Source organism: Carlito syrichta, unplaced genomic scaffold, assembly GCF_000164805.1.
Source record: "Carlito syrichta isolate Samal-C Ts95f unplaced genomic scaffold, Tarsius_syrichta-2.0.1 Scaffold305203, whole genome shotgun sequence".
NCBI classification, from domain to species: Eukaryota; Metazoa; Chordata; class Mammalia; order Primates; family Tarsiidae; genus Carlito; species Carlito syrichta.
In genome coordinates this window covers 510,520-530,105 of record NW_007249299.1, presented here as the reverse complement: position 1 = coordinate 530,105, position 19,586 = coordinate 510,520, and the positions used below count along the sequence as shown (strand labels likewise).

At 35.7% G+C, this 19,586-nt stretch overlaps 1 protein-coding gene across 4 annotated transcripts in view; it reads right to left on the bottom strand.

The window, feature by feature from the left end:
- RUNDC3B (RUN domain containing 3B) overlaps window positions 1-19,586 on the bottom strand; it is a 170,830-nt gene that overhangs the window by 21,501 nt on the left and 129,743 nt on the right. For 2 of the 4 annotated variants that reach the window (XM_008061315.2, XM_008061316.2), the window contains one exon: window positions 10,045-10,191. The exons of the other annotated variants lie outside the window; for them this stretch is intronic. In XM_008061315.2, coding sequence (XP_008059506.1) covers window positions 10,045-10,191 — 147 coding nt within the window. The remainder of the gene's footprint in view (window positions 1-10,044; window positions 10,192-19,586) is intronic. 4 annotated transcript variants of the gene reach the window in all.

The window sequence follows — 19,586 nt, the reverse complement described above, 5'->3', positions numbered from 1 at the left end:
ACTAAACAGCATGATGCCGAACAACTCCTGGATCAACATGGAAACCAAAGAAGAAATTAAAAGATTCCTGGAAACAAATGAAAAGGAAGAAACACCTTACCAAAACCTCTGGGATGCCATGAAATCAGTACTAACAGGGGATTTCATATCTCTATGAACACATATGAAGAAAATGGTAAGACCACAAGTTAAGAGCCTAACAAGTCACCTAAGAGAGGTTGTAAAAACAAGAACACCAAAACTCCAACTTAAGCAGAAGAATCCAGATCACCAAAATAAAAGCCCAAATATGGAACACAGAAGACAAAAACATTATAGAAAAAAAAAAAAAATCAATGAAAAAAAGCTAGTCCTTTGAGAGGATAAACAAGATTGATGAACCTTTAGTAAGACTGACCATAAAAATGAGAGAAAAAGCCCAATCAGAAATACAAAAGATGAAGCCACAACTAACCCTGAAGAAATACAAAAGATTATCAGAGAATATATGGTACACTTGTATGGAAACAAACTCAAAAACCTAAGTGAAATGGAAGACTTTCTGACAGCACACAACCTCCCAAGGTTAAAGCAAGAAATTGAGACCCTAAGCTGGGCTCGGTGGCTCAGCCTGTAATCCCGCACCTTGGGAGGCTGAGGTGAGTGCATTGCCAGAGCTGGCGGGTTCGAGATCCGCCTGGGTAACTTGGTGAGACCTCATCTCTACAATAAATCAAAAAATCAGCTGGGCATGGTAGTGTGTGCCTGTAGTTCCAGCTCCTTGGAAGGCTGAGGTGGAAGGATCACCGGAGCCCAGCAGGTCGAGGCGGCAGTGGCCGGGAGCAGCCACTGCACTCCAGTCTGGGCAACAGAGTGAGACTCCAACTCAAAAAAAAAAAAAAAAAGAAAAGAAAAAGAAAGAAACTGAGACCCTAAATAGACCAATAACAATCCAGGAAATTGACTTCATCATAAGAAAATTACCTGCAAAAGAAAAGCCCTGGACCAAACTGTTTTCCAGCAGAATTCTATAAAACATATAAGAAAGAGCTGATACCAATTCTATTGAAAGCATTCCTGGCAATTGAGAAAGATAGAACACTTCCCAAATCATTTTATGAAACTAGCATCACATTGATACCAAACCAGGTAAAAGATCCAACAAAGAAAGAAAACCACAGGCTAATATCCCTAATTGAACATAGACATAAAAAATTCTCCAAGATTCTAGCAAACAGCATCCAACAAAACATCTAAAAAATTATCCACCACGACCAAGTAGGCTTCATCCCCAGGATGTAGGTTCAATATCTGAAAGACCATAAACATAACTAACTACATCAACAAATGTAAAAACAAGAATCATATGATTATATCTTAGATGCAGAAAAAGCTTTTGATAAAATTCAGGGTTGCTTCTTGATAAAAACCCTTGAACACCTAGGCATAGATGAAACATACCTCAAAATAGTAAGGGCCATCTATGATTAAACCCACAGCCAATATATTGTTGAATGGACAGAAATTGGAAGCATTTCCCCTGAAAACTGGAACAAGATAAGGCTGCCCACTCTCACCTTTCCTGCTCAACATTGTGTTGGAAGTCCTAGCTGTAGCAATTAGACAAGAGAAGGAAATCAAGGATATCCGAACAGGAAAAGAGGAAGTTAAGTTATCCCTCTTTGCAGAAGACATGATCCTATACCTTGAAAATCCAAGAGAATTTGTCAACCTCCTTGCACTGATAAAGGACTTTGGCAGAGTCTCAGGGTATAAATTAAACATGCAAAAAACAGTTGCATTCTTAAACACCAACAATAAACAGGCAGAAACCCAAATAAAAAGCACAATCCCAGCTGGGTTCGGTGGCTCAGCCTGTAATCCCACATCTTTGGGAGGCTGAGGTGAGTGGATTGCCTGAGCCCGCGGGTTCAAGACCCGCCTGGGCAGCAAGACCTCATCTCTACAATAAAACAACAACAACAAAAAATCAGCCAGGCGTGGTAGCGCATGCCTGTAATTCCGGCTACTTGGAAGGCTGAGACGGAAGGATCGCCGGAGCCCAGCAGGTTGAGGCTGCGGTGGCCGGGAGCGGCCACTGCACTCCAGTCTGGGTGACAGAGTGAGACTCTAATTAAAAAAAAAAGCACAATCCTATTCACAATAGCCACAAGAAAAAGAAAAAGAAACACATTGGCATCTTTCTAACCAAAGAAGTGAAAATTGTTTTTTTTTTTGAGTTGATTAGTGTGTATGGTGCTAGGTAGGGATCAAAGACCTAAATATAAAACCTCAAACTATAAGAATCCTAGAAGAAAATGTAGGAAACACCCTTACAGAAATTGGAATAGGCAACCAATTCCTGATCAAGTCTTTAAAAGTGAATGCCATAAAAGACACAATAGACAAGTGGGACCTCATCAAACTGTAAAGCTTCTGCAAAGCAAAAGAAACCATCAAGAGAGTGAGGAGACAGTCCATGGAATGGGAAAAGATATTTGCCATTTGTAAATCTGACAAAGGTCTAACATCTAGGATCTACAAGGAACACAAACATGCCGAAAGGAATAAAACAAACCTATTTTAAAAATGGACAAAAGGTATGAATAGACACTTCTTAGAAATAGACATATGAGCAGCCAAAAATGCTCAGCCTCACTAGTCATCAAAGAAATGCAAATTAAAACCACACTGAGATACCACCTAACTCCAGTCAGGATGGCCATCATCAATAACTCAAAAAACAACAGATGCTGGAGAGGATGTGAGGGAAAGGGCACTTCTATACTATTAGTAGGAATGTAAACTAGTATAATTTCTGTGGGAAACAGCGTGAAGATTCCTAAAAGAACTAGAAATTGACCTTCCAGCAATCCCCCTTCTGGGAATACACCCAGAGAACTCACATCACTCTATAATAAAGATACATGCACATGCACCTTTATTTCAGCATTATTCACAATAGAAAAAAATGGAACCAACCATGCCGCCCATTGAAAGTGGACTGGATGAAGAAAATGTGGTACATTTAAATGATGGACTATTATGCAGTCATAAAGAAAAATAAAATTATGAACTTTGCAGCAATCTGGATGGTATTAGAACCTATAATACTCAGTGATTTATCACAGAAACAAAGATCTGAGAACCACATGTACTTACTCATAAATGGATCCTGAACATTTATCATAATACTATAAGACAGGGACTGGCAGTAGTGGGACACTGCCAAGGGAAGGGGAGCACATAACATCAATAAGGGTACCCACACTTCACCTGTATATTGACCACATATGTACCTAACCCTCATTTGTACCCTACATTTTTAAAATAAAATAAAATAATTTTTAAAAAGAAACATTGAAAAACCCTTCTCAAAGTACACCTTGTTTACTGAGATCACATAAACTATATTTAATCTTATCACTGAAAATTTCATTGACTTTCATTCAAATCATATTTCTTTGGCTCCCAAGAAAAGCAGGAACACAGGGATTTAAAGAACAGTTAAAAAATAAGCTTATTTTCCAAACTATTTTTCTGTCCTCAATAGGTAGGGGCTTACTTCTTTTGAATGATGGCTTAAATTGAGTTTCTGACACTGATTTTTCGTCATAGAAGATTTGTCAGCATTTTAAAATTTAAAGCATTATATAAAATATTTACAAACATCAAAATACCCAGTAGCAAAAAGACATAAATATTGTCTAAATATGTAAGTAAAGACAGAGTTTGACAACACACATTTATAATAATCATCACGACTGCTACCCACTAGAGAGAAGAAACTCTGTAATAGCAGTCCCTGATAAGAATAATGCAAAATGAGCTTTCTGCATGATCTGTTATTCTTTCTTAGAATATAACAATTCACAATTCAGAGTGATTCTGAAACCTTTCTACTGCCTAATTTGTCATAATTAGTAACTTAAGTTTATTCACTTTAACCAAATGTCAATGAATCTAGAAATAGAATTTGGTAGACAATAATATTCTGAAGCAATAAAGAAAATTCTAACCCATAAATAGAAACTTTTCTCAAAAGACATTAAAAACCATACCTTATAACACCTTATTTGCACTAGTGCAGCTACTTTTAGCAATGGAAAAAAAAAAAGGGTTTGGTTTCACATTCTTACCTGATTTCCAGTGTGACTGGCAGCTCCATCTGACAAACCCTTGTTGTCATGCACTAAACTATCTATCTATGGGAGTTCTGTATTTAAAAGGCTAAGACTAGGTCCTGTCTTAAAATTTTACTCATTAACATTACACTGTAACATTTAAGTGTAGCCCACCAGACACGTTAATCCAATGACAGCTATTACTATTTCACAGAATAAAATTTTTAAAATATCCATAGCTTAACCAATTCTGACTACTCAAAAAATTTGTCATTTAATCCTTGCCATTCCACTGTTAAATACGATTTAAATTAAACTTGCAGAAATTATGTCATATGTCATGGACATTTGAGAAAATCTACTACATTCAACATTTAGTTATTTAAACATTTTAAAATCACTCCAATACAAACTTCTATATACAAGATTGGGTATCAAATAAGGCAAATTAAAAGAAAACTGAGCAAAAATTGTTGATCAATGTTCTACAATCATACATTTTATATCAATGTTGAGAAGTAATCATATGGATAATCTTGTCATTTATTTGCCCAACAGATGTTATGAAGTCAATAATACTTTACATTATCTGGTCTTCATAGGACAATAGAGAGTGTGATGCAAAGAAGGAGATAAGCATTATCCACGTGCAGAAAATGAAAACAAATATATGTACACTGCATATACAGAGGCACAAGAATGCACATGGAGACACAAATATTTATTCTTTATATTCTTCATTTATTTTCATAGAAATATGTTTAAAGAACAAAATAATCATTTGCTATAGCAGAATATCTACATTCTCTTAATCTCCTAAAATCAACAGAAGTACACGATGAAAGCCTGATAGGGAAGATATATGTAGGTCAGATCAACACCCAGTTTACAAGCTGAAAAAGAGTTTTGCAGCCTCATTGCTTTAGGGACACCTGCTCTAAACATGTTTGGAAGACACACATGGGAACTCTGGATACATTTAAAGTGAAAGTCATGAAGATAAATTAATAGCTTAAATAGTAATCAGGAAAGGCATGTAAGAACTCATGATTTTGCAATCCGAATGATAGCTAAATTAGGAGAGACAATGATAAATTTAAAAGACTAAAAAAGCTTAGGTAAAAAATATAACTATGATAGTGAACCTTTTTTGGGGGGTAAGAATGGGTAGGTTAGGCAATAATCTAATAATATTGTATAGCAGATAATCTAACAAGATTATCTATCAGACTCCTGTGACCTAGACTTTATCTATAAAAAAACAAAAGTTTAAAACAGAAGCTATTGGAAACAAACAAGTGATCAATGATTTTATGTGTGCTAAAGAAATGTGCTTGTACACTTATTTATTAAGTTTTTACAGTGAGTTTATAGCACTTTAACAATTTAACATGATCTTCCCATGTTTGAAATATGGAAAAAGATATAAAATCCAGCATAGCTAATTTTTCCAGGTCTAAGTAATCAAGCCATAAACTGGAAATCATATTTTTAAGGTTTTATAAACAGCACAATAAAGGGAAACAGATTTAAATCTTCTATTGTGAGAGGAATCCTTCCATGAATAGGTGACAACATAACCAAGTTATCTATAGTTCAATTTAAGAAATATAAACAAGAACAACAAATTTATTAAATTACACATCACACTCTTGTTAAATAAGTAGGAGGACAGTAGTCTAAAAGCTATCCCCCCACTTTGAGTTCCTGGTAACAAACTGCAACCTAACTTAGTAAGGAAACAAACCAAAACCTAATAACTTAGGAATTTATTTTTTGTAACAAATGGTCAAGTTTCAGTTATTCACAAACAACTGAGATGCAGCCAATCACAGACAGCCAACTCATTACACCATGCTCAAATAAGCAGATGCTTAGCTGTAGCCAATCCAATTATTTCTCTATTTTGTTTTGGTTCAACCTATAAAAACTTGTTGTTTTCACTGCTGGGCAAAGTTTTCTGAATTTCTTCTGGTTCTGACCCCTGCCTGATCCATTAATCCTTTGCTCAAATAAACTGCATAATTTGTCTACAGTTTTTCTTTTAACACATTCTTTCTTTGTAACGTTATCTTTGTCTAGCTGGTAGAATGAAGTTATAGAGTTCTTTGAGCAACAGTCATAGACATCCAATAGCCTTAGTAGAAAAAATAACTACTAGCATTAAAACTGAAACTAATTATATAGGGTCAGTTTCTTTCCCTACATTATCAAGAGAGCTAGTTAATGTTTCTTATTTTAAAATGGTTTTGGCCACCTCCTTCATAATTTGTAGATTCTTGATAAACATCTGTTGAACTATTTAAGATACTGGTCAGATTAAAAGGAATTAATGATCAGGTAGTCTAAGAGCCTTAGTTTATTATTACAAATTTGAGAACAGCAAATTTCATCCTGATGAAAAGCTATGATTAGCCTCAAACATGATATATAAAGAGATCATCTATTCTGAAAATCCAAAGCCTCCATTTTTATATGAGACAACTGGGATTATTTATTGAAAACAACTGGGGATTTGTTGGTCATTTGACTTTTACATAAGGTTTAGAAAGTACACCTTGGGAAGTTAGGTGGGTGTATAGGTCTCCAAACACAGAAGATACAGGTTTAAGTTAGAGTAGAAACCCAAAAGATTATGAGTATCAATAAATATTCACTGAGAAGTTATTTAGTGTCAGGCAATTTAATCCTTAAAATTCCATTATATAGGCATCATCCACAGTATTAGATGTGCAGGAAGAGAAAAGGAAAGAAGAAGAAGCATTGCTCAATGTTGCATGACAAGAAAGTAGCAGGAAGCCAGGCTCGGTGGCTCAGCCTGTAATCCCGCGCCTTTGGGAGGCTGAGGTGAGTGGATTGCCTGAGCCCGCGGGTTTGAGACCCGCCTGGGCAGCGAGACCTCATCTCTACAATAAATCAAAAAATTAGCTGGGCGTGGTAGCACATGCCTGTAATTCCGGCTACTCAGAAGTCTGAGGCGGAAGGATCACCGGAGCCCAGCAGGTTGAGGCTGCGGTGGCCGGGAGCGGCCACTGCACTCCAGTCTGGGCGACAGAGTGAGACGCCAACTCAAAAAAAAAAAAAAAAAGAAAAGAAAAGAAAGTAGCAGGGATAACTTACAAATCCCGACTTCAGATTCTAGGTTCAGTGATCTCTGAATTACAACCAGCTGCATACTTTTTTCTTCAGGGATATCAGTATGGAAATAGGGCCATCTAAAAGCAATTCCAACATCTGAGAACATACCAGACTAAAGGATGATGCTAGGATGTCCCTTCCTCAGGTAGTGGAGTAACTGAGTCAGGAAGTATGAAATCTGGATCCATGCTTAACAGATGAACTGGGAATTTTCCTGCCCTTTTTCCTATGACTTCAATTATTTTTGCTGCTGCAATAATACTTTGTAAAAATCAACTACCATACCAATACTTTGGTAAAAATCAGTGGAAGAAATACATATTCCATTTTAGACTTTTTATTGGCTCTTCAATGGGTAACTTTGTAGGTAGGCAAAGGAACATGTCTTCTGGCTAAAATATTTTACCTACCACTATCTCCCATGACAATGTAGATATTGCAATAAAAAGGCACAGTCTTTTAACTTATAAGAATTTAATGTTGTGGTAATATTTTTGCAGTTAAAAACCAAGGGCTTGCCAGGCACAGTAGCTCATGCCTATAATCCCAGCACTTTGGTAGGTGGAGGTGGTAGGATTGTTTGAGTCCAGGAGTTTGAGACCGGTCTGGGTAACATAACAAGACCTTGTGTCCTCAAAAAAATAAAAAAATTGGCTAGGCATGGTGGCTCAAGCCTATAATCCCAGCACTTTGGGAAGTTGAAGTAAGAGGACTGCTCTAGCTACTTGGAAGGCTGAGGTAGAAGGATCACCTGAGCCCAGCAAGTCACGGTTGCAGTGGCTGGGAGTGTGCCACTGCCCTCCAGCCTGGGTGACAGAGTGAGATTCCAATTCAAAAAATAAAAAAATTAAAAATCAGCTGGGTGTAGTGGTGCATGAGTGTAGTGCCAGCTACTCTAGGGGCTGAGGTGGGAGGCTCACCTGACATAGGAGGTTGAAACTGTGGTGAACCATGATAGTGCCACTGCTGTCACCCTGGCCAACAGAGTGAGACCCTGACTCAAGGGGGGAAAAAAAAAAAGCAAGAGTATGTCATATGTTGTATACAAAATAATACCAAGTATGCTACAAATTCCATTTTTTCCAAACATAAACTAGAATGACAAATAAAATAGTATTCTTCTATTAATTAAACATGCCACAGGAAGATAAAACTTTATACCAGCATAATAGGATATACTCTAGGTATTTATAAACTTTCAAAGGGTGTAAAAGGGAACTAGATTCCAATCTATGAAATATTCTAAGTCAACTCCTTGAATTATACTAGGAAACATGGTTTATTAGATGTTGGAGGAAGTTCTACTGATTTATTCTGTTAACACTTTGTTCACTTTTTTCTACTTATCACTAATAATCAATGAAACAAGAAAAGCATTAAAGTCCCTAGCAATTCCTTAAACAACAAATGCCCAAATTTATTTTAAATTTTGCCTTTGATAAACAAAAAACATTACAGAGTAAAGCAGGTACAAGCTACATCTGTGCTAAAATTAATTCCTCGTAGGAATGTCTGATTACTGGCAGGCCCTGGTAGCTCATGTCTGCAATCCCAGCACTTTGGAAAGCTGAGGTGGGAGGAATGCTTCAGCCCAGGAATTCAAGACCAGCCTAGGCAACAGAGTGAGATTTCGTCTCTACCAAAACAATCAAACAAATGAACAAAAATTAGCCGGGAACAGTGGTTTATTCAGGAGGCCGAGTTGAAAGGAGTTCGAGGTTGTGCTGTGACAGTGCCACTGCATTCTAGCTTGGGTAACAGAGTAAGTTCCTGACTCAAAAAAAGAAGAAGAAGGAAGGAGGAAGCATGAAGCAGGAAGGAAGAAGCAGGAAGGAGGAGGAGGAAGAAAGGAGGAAGGAAGAGAAGGAGCAAGAGGAAGAAATGTCTGATTACTAATTACTCACTAAAAGGCGCTCTATGTAGCACAGATAGAAGTGTGTGGCTCTGCCAATAAAATTTGAAAACAAGGACTCCAAAGAAAGAGCAGAAGAGAGAGGAGGAAGAAAGGAGAGAAAGAAGAGAGAAAAGAAGGGGAAAATGAAAAGCGAGGGAGGAAAAGGATGAAAAGAAAGCAAACAGAAGGTGATGGAAGGGAGGAGGAATACCAGGAAAAATAGAAAATTGGCTTTAGACAACAGAAAAATAGAGACAGTGGAAAAAATTATAAAGGTGGCTAAAAGCAAAAGAAGATAATACAATTTATAAGTTTTAAAATAAAGATTACCTAAAGGAAGATTTTTTAGTTCTCTTAACATTAGGACACTATGACTAAATGAAATATTTGGACAAAGAAATAGGAAAAGGATCTTGAGGTCCATAGATAGAATGATTGTATCTTCTATGGTTTCTAAGAATCAGATTTGTTGAAAGTGAACAAAACTCTTCAGACCCATCAAGGACAAGTAAATATCTGTCTACTACTTCATGAGATATAATTCTGTATGTTTCTGAAAAGTGGGAAAATTAGTCCTAAGGTAAATATAACACCAAAGCTAGAATTCAGAAATAGATAGCTCATTTAATACAAGCTCATAGATTTAACTGAAGGACTGACTGACAATTTAACTGGAGAAGTAGATAGTTTGCATATGAATTTCTCAAATATTTTATTTTCCCAGGATGCCTTTTCTTCAAAACTTAACACATCTATTGCTTTAATCTAACCTTACCAAAGTCGTCTTATATCCTCCCTTTGCTCTAAGCTAATAATAAATTCAGAAAAAATAAGTGAGAAACCAAAATGGATAGCCATATATTTTGGTACAACTAACTTTGTAATTGGAAAAAAAAGTGTTACACTTACTCATACCACTGTTTATTGTGTTTTCGGTAAAGCAACGTATCCAAGGCAACGGCATTGACATCCAGAGCTCCTGGGGAAGGCCACTGGTTGGTGAGATGGGCAGTTAACTCTTGTCTTGATCTTAAATCATTATTCTTTAGCACAGTCCTGTGAATATTAAGATGGTGAGTGCTTTTGTCTTCACTGTTCTACAATGGAAGAGGAACCTAATGGTATCAATTTAGGCCCCCCAAGTTTATCTTTTAAAAATGGTGTTAATAGACTGTGAACAGAACTACAGCAAGGTTGGTTGGGACTATGATTGTTTGTTCTCCTGAAATATTTGCTTTTTATTTTTCCTCTGCTAGCTACAATATATCACTACTTTTGAAATTTAGACTTCATGACTTTCCACAGAGATTATTATTAAAGGACTAAAGGACCCAAGCAGCATTTTATATCTTAACTAAAAAAAAAAAAACCAAAAAAAAAAAACCTGTGATATCATAAAAATACAGTTATCAGGCTAATTAAAATAGAAAAGAGAGTAAGGTTCCATCTGTATGATTTCCTAGCTTCAAAACTCAGAAACAATCAGTAAAACTTAAGTAAAGAAAAAGCAATTAAAATTAAAAATAAATAAAATAAAACTAAGTGTAGAAAATATAAAAAAGTCCATGAGATTTCCATAACTTTTTGTGAGAAGTGACAATTAATAAATCATCATGAAAAAAGATGAAATCAATAACAACTGCATTGAACAATATAATACACTGGAAATGGTTCAACTACAGAATGAAGCCATTATAACAATTAATGGTTTTCTTTAATTTATGTAGAAGTGTTAACTGTCAATAACATTTGCAAAAAAAATAGTTTTGCCAAAATTTCAACTTCATAAACCAACTATCACTGTCACAAGACTAATTCAACACTTGAGTTGATGATTAAAAATAATTTAAAAAGCAAAGGCCTTATCTAGTTAACGTACAATTCTTGAATAGGAGTGCAAAGCTTTAGTGTACCAGTGTTCTGAGCTATCAGCTCAGAAGCAAGGCAGTAACATGGGCTTGTCACTGATTTCCACAGACAATAGTTCTGTTGTGGATTACAGAGAAGTGAGTGAGTGAGGTACTGGCAGCATGATACTGCACTAAAGAAAATCAGCCTGTTTGCCACCTCTGGCTGTTCACCATAATACTAACAGAATAATCGTATTTTATATGTCTTGAATAGGTTAGAAATGACTATTTCTGATTTTACAAGGCATCTGTGTGCATTTTAAAATATTTGTTTCACAAAAGGCCACAAAGAAACATCATCTGATATAAACACTGGATTCTGTCTCAGAATGGAATACTACTAAAATAGAAAAAAGTCAGTGAAAATGTATTCCATTAAGTTATTCTTTAAGACTGGTTGTGACAATTGCATTTCACTGGAAAGAAAATGAATTTTTTTAGGACTCCAAAGGTACTTTAGCATTGCTTTTAATGAAAATATTAAAAATGTAAAAGTTATTTTTTACATAAAAATGTAAGAACAAAAAAAGTAAAGCTTTATAAAAAGAGTGACTAGAACATTTTAAACCCAGTCAGAAAACTCATGCAATGTAGAAACAGAAATTATTGGCCAGCAAATGTATTATATTTAGGTTCTTTCAGTAGATTTTTCTCTGCCACATATTCCCTTTCTTGAGGGAATCTAATGAATGTCACTGGAAGACTCAACTTCAAAGTCATAACTGTCTCACAGGAAATATTCAGAACAGAATGTAAGAAAAGCAAACGTATGTCTTAGAGGAAATGACACTGGCAGAACTCAGTTAATGATAAATACGTGAAGTATCTCCAATTTAGAATATATTCTCTCTGGAAAGTGATGTTTTATACCTTATAAAATGGAAAAAAATAACTGAAGTTCCACAAATATGTTTATACAACAGTTGTCTGTATGAAAACTTAAGGTATTCTCTTTCAACTTTTGTCCTTAGAAATCTTAATTATATTGTTTTCTATGAGCAGCTTCCTGATTCTCTGAAACAGGAGATAAGTGTATGGAAGAGGTGTAGTTTTCACCCATGCAGCATCTAACGTGGAGAGAGTAAATCCTGGCACTTGCCCTGTCACTATGAAAAGGAAAGGTTTCTGGAGAATCCTTGTGTAAGGACCTTTCACCACCCTAGCATACCATGGGACAAGCAAGTGAAATAAGTTAGGTTGAAAGCCCCATCCTTGTATTCTGAATTCAGACTAGACCCTGTTAGAGAAATAAATAGACAAAGCAGTTTATTCACTCTGGTAGTGGAGCCCTGAAAAGAATGTACCAGCAAAGAGACATTCCTGTAGTTCCTGCTTCCAGCAATCCAAAGTAGCTCAGTCTTTCTCTTTCTAGACCAACTTCTTCAGTCTTGCTATCATTCTGTGAGTGGTTGAAAACTTCTTAACGAATTCTATTTGTGCTCAAGAGTTGGTTGTGGTTGCTTCTAACCAAATAATCCTATCACTTACCTTAGAAAAAGTGAAATATATCCAGTTAATATGGAAACCTATTCAGAGGTGATCCAATTGATTTTAATATGAATAACAATATTTTTCTTATTTAACCTAGCTTAAAAACAGGTTCACCTTAAATTACTCTACAGTGGCTATTATTTAATGGTATTCAATTAGTGGCAATTAAAGGTTAAAATATGTGATATTTAGCAACTAACTTTAATTAAGACTCTAACCAATGCTGGCATAGCAGCTCACGCCTGTAATCCTAGCACTTTGGGAGGCCAAGGCAGAAGTATCACTTGGAGTAAGGAGTTTGATGCCAGCCTGGGCAAAAAGTGAGAACTTGTCTTTAATTATAAAATTAAAATATTTTTCTAAAAATTTAAAAAGCTAACAAATACTGAAGTTAATCTAAAAACTGAATCATTCTTTATACAATAGATTCTACTTGCCATTAATCTATGACATGTCAATTTAGCATTCTCTCATTAAGGTGATGAATCTATGGAAAAGTATACTAAAGGAAAATTGTTTAATTTACTATGAAAGTAGCAATAATATATTTATCACAGTTAATATTCACAACTTTTCTATGATATCTACCTCTAAATTGTTAGAAAACTAATTTCTCTTTAGATTCCCAATAGGAATTATTCAGGAATTTCGTTCTTCAAAATAATATAATTCAATTTTCATGAGTGTAATGACTCAAAACCATTGAAGAACTTCTTCATTTAAATTTTAAGCTAAATAAAACCCCAACAAGCCTAACTATGAGGCAAGTTCTTCATTTAATGCTAAAATAGAGCTACTGAGACAGCGAGTTGCAGGCTACTGTATTATGAAAAACTATTAAAAATTCATTTACTTATATACTGAAAATATTATCTTCTCCTTGCCTTTGCTTCCCCAGCATTAACTGAATCAAGAGATTCAAATTCTATCCATCTCCCAAGGACCATTTTGCTTTCAACCTCCTCTGTGAAGATACTTAGTCTATTTCCATCCATAATGATACAACTTGTATTGCTTTGTAGTATGTCCCATACAGTTTAATAATCAATTATTCTAACAACTCAATCTGTTTTCTGGTTCTTCCTTTCTGATTACAAGTTACTTGGGAACAGAAGTTTTATTTCATATTTACCCATTGTAGGATGGTTAACATAACACTGGAAGTCCTTTACAAATTATATAACTTTGCTGACCTTTTTTTTTTCTTTTCTTTTTGAGTTGGAGTCTCATTCTGTTGCCCAGGCTTGAGTGCAGTGGTATGCTTATGGTCACCGTAGCCTTGATGTCCTGGGTTCAGGCGATCCTTCTACCTCAGTCTTTCAAGTAGCTGGAACTACCGATGTGCACCTCCATGTCTGGCTAATTTGTTTATTTATTGTAGAGACAAGATCTCAACAAGTTGCCCAGTCTGGTCTCGAATCCCTGGGCTCAGGCAAGCCTCTCGCCTCAGCCTCCCAAAGTGTGGGATTACAGGTATGAGCCACTGCACCTGGCACTTTGGCACTTTGTTGTTCTTTTAAAAAACGAAAACGAAAAATTGAGCCTATTGCTGCATCTCCTCAATGTACAATTCACATGGCCACTAACTAAAAACTATTCCAGCTTGACGCTTCATATGGATTCTGGTTGCTATCCTATACTCCATTTCATAAAGAAAGGTTAAGACCAAAAACTATGGAGTCAGTCTGCATGGACTAGTAACAGCTCCATCACTCAGTTACCTATGTGACTTTGAGTTTTTAATCTTAAAATCCTCATCTATAAAGGAGGGATAACAACTATATCTAACCCATAGAATTACTAGGGTCAAATTAGTTAAAACATGTATAGCACTTAAAGTAGTTTATTATTTTTTTCAGTACCTATGATCAACTTAAAAGTTTTAACGTAAACATTTATTAAGGCTACAGAATATTTCACTGACAGCATGACAATTGAAATGTAAGGCTAGGCCAGATTCAGTGGCTCAGCCTGTAATCCCAGCACTTTGGGAGGCCGAAGCAAGTGGATTGCCTGAGCCCATGGGTTCGAGACCCATCTGGGCAACTTGGCAAGACCTCATCTCTACAATAAATCAAAAATTAGCTGGGCGTGGTAGCAGGCGCCTATAGTTCCAGCTCCTTGGAAGGCTGAGGTGGAAGGATTGCCAGAGCCCAGCAGGTCGAGGCTGCAGTGGCCAGGAGTGTGCCACTGCACTCCAGTCTGGGAAACAGAGTGAGACTCCAACTCAAAAAAAAAAAAAATGTAAGGCTGGGTGTGGTGGTGCATGCCTGTAATTCCAGCACTTTGGGAGGCCGAGGCAGAAGGATTTCTTGAGGTCAGGAATTCAAAATCAGTCTGGGCAATATAGCAAGAACTTGTCTCTACCAAAAATAAAATAAAACTGAATTGAAAATTTTTTTAAATTAAAAAAAGAAAATATATATTCACAACTAACATCAAATATATGTGTTAGATGGGCAGTAGAGGATACAATTAAAATATGTGAAGAAACAATCATCTAAAAGTATATGTGTTGTCATATTTTTTCCTGATAAACATTCTCATAGAAGAGGGAGTATAGGAAGTATAATTTAAGTTCTCCTCTCTTACATTCTGCTACTTCTAATAATTGGCCTCTAGATCCTTGAGAAATCATTGTCTTGCTTTTGCATGAAGTTCTTTTACTCAGCAAGTAAAAATATTACATTTGAAAGTAAAGCTTCATTTTTATATATAATTATGTTGAAATATGTGTCAGTATTAATTTATCAATGAACTATTTCATAAGTTCTTTAAATAGATCCTCAATTACTTGACCTGAACATGTCTTTGATGGATGTATGGAGCACTCCCAAAAAACTCTATTCAAATATTAATTTCTTAGTGATGCTTTTCCTGGACCCATTACTGTAATACTTCACTAAAGTGTAAACAGGAAAAATAACAAAGATTCTATTTAAATTATTGAAAATTAAATATCAATAAATATTTCTTGCTGAAAATCACAAAAATATCTAGATAGCTCTCAATGTTTAGGAAAACAAATTGCTGTTAAGAGTCTAAATGCCACTTTGTTTTGCCTGACATCCTAACAAAGAAAATCTAGTCTAGTAATTCTCTATCCTAACTATATATTAAAATAACTGGGAACATTTAAAAAATATTGATAACCCTATCCAAAAGAATAGAAGTCACTATATTAAAAAAGACATTTGCACTTGTATTTTATCACAGCACTGTTCACAATTGCAAAGATGTGGAATCAGCCTAAATGCCCATCAACTGATCAGTGGATAAGGAAAATATGATACACACACACACACACACACACACACACACACACACACACACACACACACTATGGAATACTATTCAGTCATAAAAAAGAATGAAATAATGTCTTTTGCAGCAACTTGGACGGAATTGGAGACCATCATCCTAAGTGAAGTAACAGAGTAAACAAGAACATGTTCTCACTTATAAGTGGAAGTTAAGCTTAGGATCTGCCAAGGCATATAGGATACTATAACGAATACAGGAGACTCAGAAGGGGGAGGGTGAGTGGGGGAAGGGATGAAAAATCACCTATCTGTACATGACACACTAGTGAGAGTGACAGGTACACCTAACGTCCAGACTTTTTCACAATACAATGCATTCAAAAACCATTTATACCCCTAAAGCTACTATATTCATATATATATTAATGACCCAGGCAGTTATATTTTTATGCTACCTTGTTGAATCTAATATATACAAATAACACTTTTCTCTTGCAAAATAATAACAAAACTACATATCTCTGGCTGCTCCTTTGTGATCTCTCTCATGAGCACTTCTTCCTCCATTTAGTCCTGAAATGTTGGTGTTCTCAATGATTTCCTCCACTTTATTCTCAAAGGTCAGTTTGCCTATAAATACAGAGTACTCTGGCTTTAAAAATGAGATTCTAAATTTTTCTGTGTCCTGAACATTACATTATTTTAAACGAGAGAGAAAGAAATAAGATTTCCAGAGATTAGGCTCAAGTCTACTGATATTTACAAGTTCTTTTTAAAAATTATATATGGGGGGAGGGCAAAAAAACTCCTGGAATTCTATTTTGTAGGGTGGGCTTCTTGCAGTACACTCAGAATTTGTTCTTCCAGATCAAATGGTCAACTAAAGTTTTTATCTGGAAGTTTTAAGAAGGTTGCATCACGATTTGTGGAAGAAATGTCTCAAGTTGTGGCAAACAGGTTATGACAATGCACCTGCCCACACTGCGTTGAGTGTTCAGCAGTTTTGGACCCAAAACGGCATGATCCCCAAGCCCCACCCTACCTACTCATCCGATTTCACCCCAAGCAACTTTTTTTTTGTTTCTCTGGATGAAAAAAAAGTCCTTAAAGAAAAACATTTTGCCAATGTCAAAGAGATGAAACAAAAAATGACAGAAGCACTAAAAGGCATGAAAATTGATGAGTTTCAAATAAAAATTGTTTTGAGCAGTGGAAAAAATGTCTTGGTAGGTGTACTGCATCAAACAGAGAGTACTTTGAAAGTGACTGAAGTTTAAAAATGTAAGAATAAATACATATTTTATAAAGAAATTCCAGTTGTGGGGTACCTCCCTTATATTAACAAATTTCAGTTGTATATATTTATGGAGTAGTAAGTAATGTAATGATTTTTAATACAATGTGGAATGATTAAATCAAGACAATTAGCCTATCACACATCACCTCAAATATTTGACTTTTTTTGTGATGAGAACATTTGAGGTTTACTTACTGCTATTGAAATGTACAGTACTCCATCATTAACTATATTCACCACACTATGCTATAAATCTAAAAATATAATCAAATATATTCCTCCCATCTAACTGAGGCTTTCTACCATTTGATTATCAACTCCCCATTTCCCTTACCCCCTCAAGTCTCCTGTAACCATCATTCTACTCTCTGCTTCTATGAGTTCAATTGTTTTAGATTCCACATGACATAACTAAACATTAGAGAGATGCAAATTAACACCATCATGAAACATAACCTCATATCTATTAGAATGGGTATTATAAAAAAGATGAGGCTGGGAGTAATGGCTCATGCCTGTAATCCCAGTACCTTGGGAGGCTGAGGCAAGAGGATTAAGGCTAAGAGTTCAAGATCAGCCTGGGCAAGACAGCAAGACCCCCATCTCTACTAAATAAATAAGCAAAAAGACAAACAAATAAAAGAGAAGTGTTGATGAGAATATGGAGGAAAGGTGACCCTTTTATATACTGTTGGTAGGAATGTAAATTAGTACATGCATTATGGGTAACTGTGTGGCGGTTACTTAAAAACTAAAAATAGAATTACCATATGATCCAGCAACCAGCAATCCCACCTCTGGATATTTACCTGAAAGATGTGAAATCAGTATGTTGAAGAAATGCCTGCACGCCTATGTTCATTGCAGCACTATTCACAATAGCCAAATTACAGATTCAACCTAAGTACTCATCAATATTAAATGAATAAAGAAAAGGTGGTACAAGGTCTCTTAAAAGATCTAGAAATCCATACTCTAGAATTTAATAGCAATGCTTGGCCAAATCAAAGCTTTTCTTTTCTTCGTTTGTTTGATTCTCTATCTTGTGGTTTCTGGCTTGAGGATTATCCTATTTTCCTTATGTTGCATGTTTCTCCCCTCAAAGGCCATGCTGATGCTCATGACATAGTTATGCCTTCAGTTGCTGGATATGTATAAAACATATATATAACCCTTGGCACCCAATAATTGAACATCTCTGGTTCCAAGTATTTCAGTACAACCCCAAAGGTCCATGACATGAAGCAATTTTAAATTTCGATAAGGCAATACATTTAGAGGGCCATAAGGTAAGTTTTGAGAATAAATCTAGTAAAATTCCCTAGAATCAGTACTACAGCAAACCTTCTATTTCTCATCTGATGTGCTGTAATTCTTAAGATGCACTCGGTACTATTTGTGAGTACTTAAATGTACTCTAGTACTATTTGTGACATGGCACATTGAGCAAATCTTGGTCTATAATCTTCATGAAAATAACTATAGTAATGCAGAATTTTATCCTTAATGGCAGAATGGCTATGCAGCAAGTACTAAAGATCAAAGAAAGGGAGAGTCATTCAAAGATGAAGGTGTTACATAAATTCTACCCCCTACCTCCCTTAGGAACAACAGGATAACAGAGTTACTCACCTCTAGTTTCTCTTTACTGTTTTTTTTTTTTTAATTTTTAATTTTAAAGATGTTGGGTACAATTCAGGGTTCAGTATATAAATGTTCATTATACAAGTACCCTTGGAAGAGAAGTAGGACATCTCTCAGATGCTATCTGTTTATTGTGGGTCTTTCCCCTCTACCTAATGTAAATGCTATGAGGGCAGGAACTGTGTTTAGTTCATTCTTGAGTCACCAGCACCTAGGACTGGGCCTGACTTACCATCCTTTCTCATTAAATATTTGTCAATAAATGAATGAATGTTAGAGAAGATACAAAAGCAATTTAATACCAAGAGAAGTAATTAGAATTTACTCTTTATTCATTTAAAGTTTTCCAGAATAAAAAACGCTTATATGGCTTGTGAATACCCTAATTTCTTCATAATGTTGGTATAAAAATGTTCTTCATTCATGTTTTCTTTCTCTTTTTGGCTTTATACATAGTCATGGGATAAAGACTCACTTTTTATAAGTTTATAATTATTTCCCTTCAAAGAAAACATTTTGAAACAAGAAGCCTAAAAAGGAATCAGGTATCTAAAAATTATATTATCTGTCTATATACCTATGAAATGGTCTGCCCAAGAAGTTAAACCCAAATCTAACCGAGTCTCTGAAAACAGCAGTGGTTTCAACCCTGGTTGAACTTTAGAACTTAACTTGACAGTATCCTTTAAGAAAAGTTGGGCTCAGTGGCTCAGCCTGTAATCCCAGCACTTTGGGAGGCTGAGGTGAGTGGATTGCCTGAGTCCGCAGGTTCGAGACCAGCCTGGGCAACTTGGCGAGACCTCATCTCTACAATAAATCAAAATGAGCCGGGTGTGGTAGCACGTG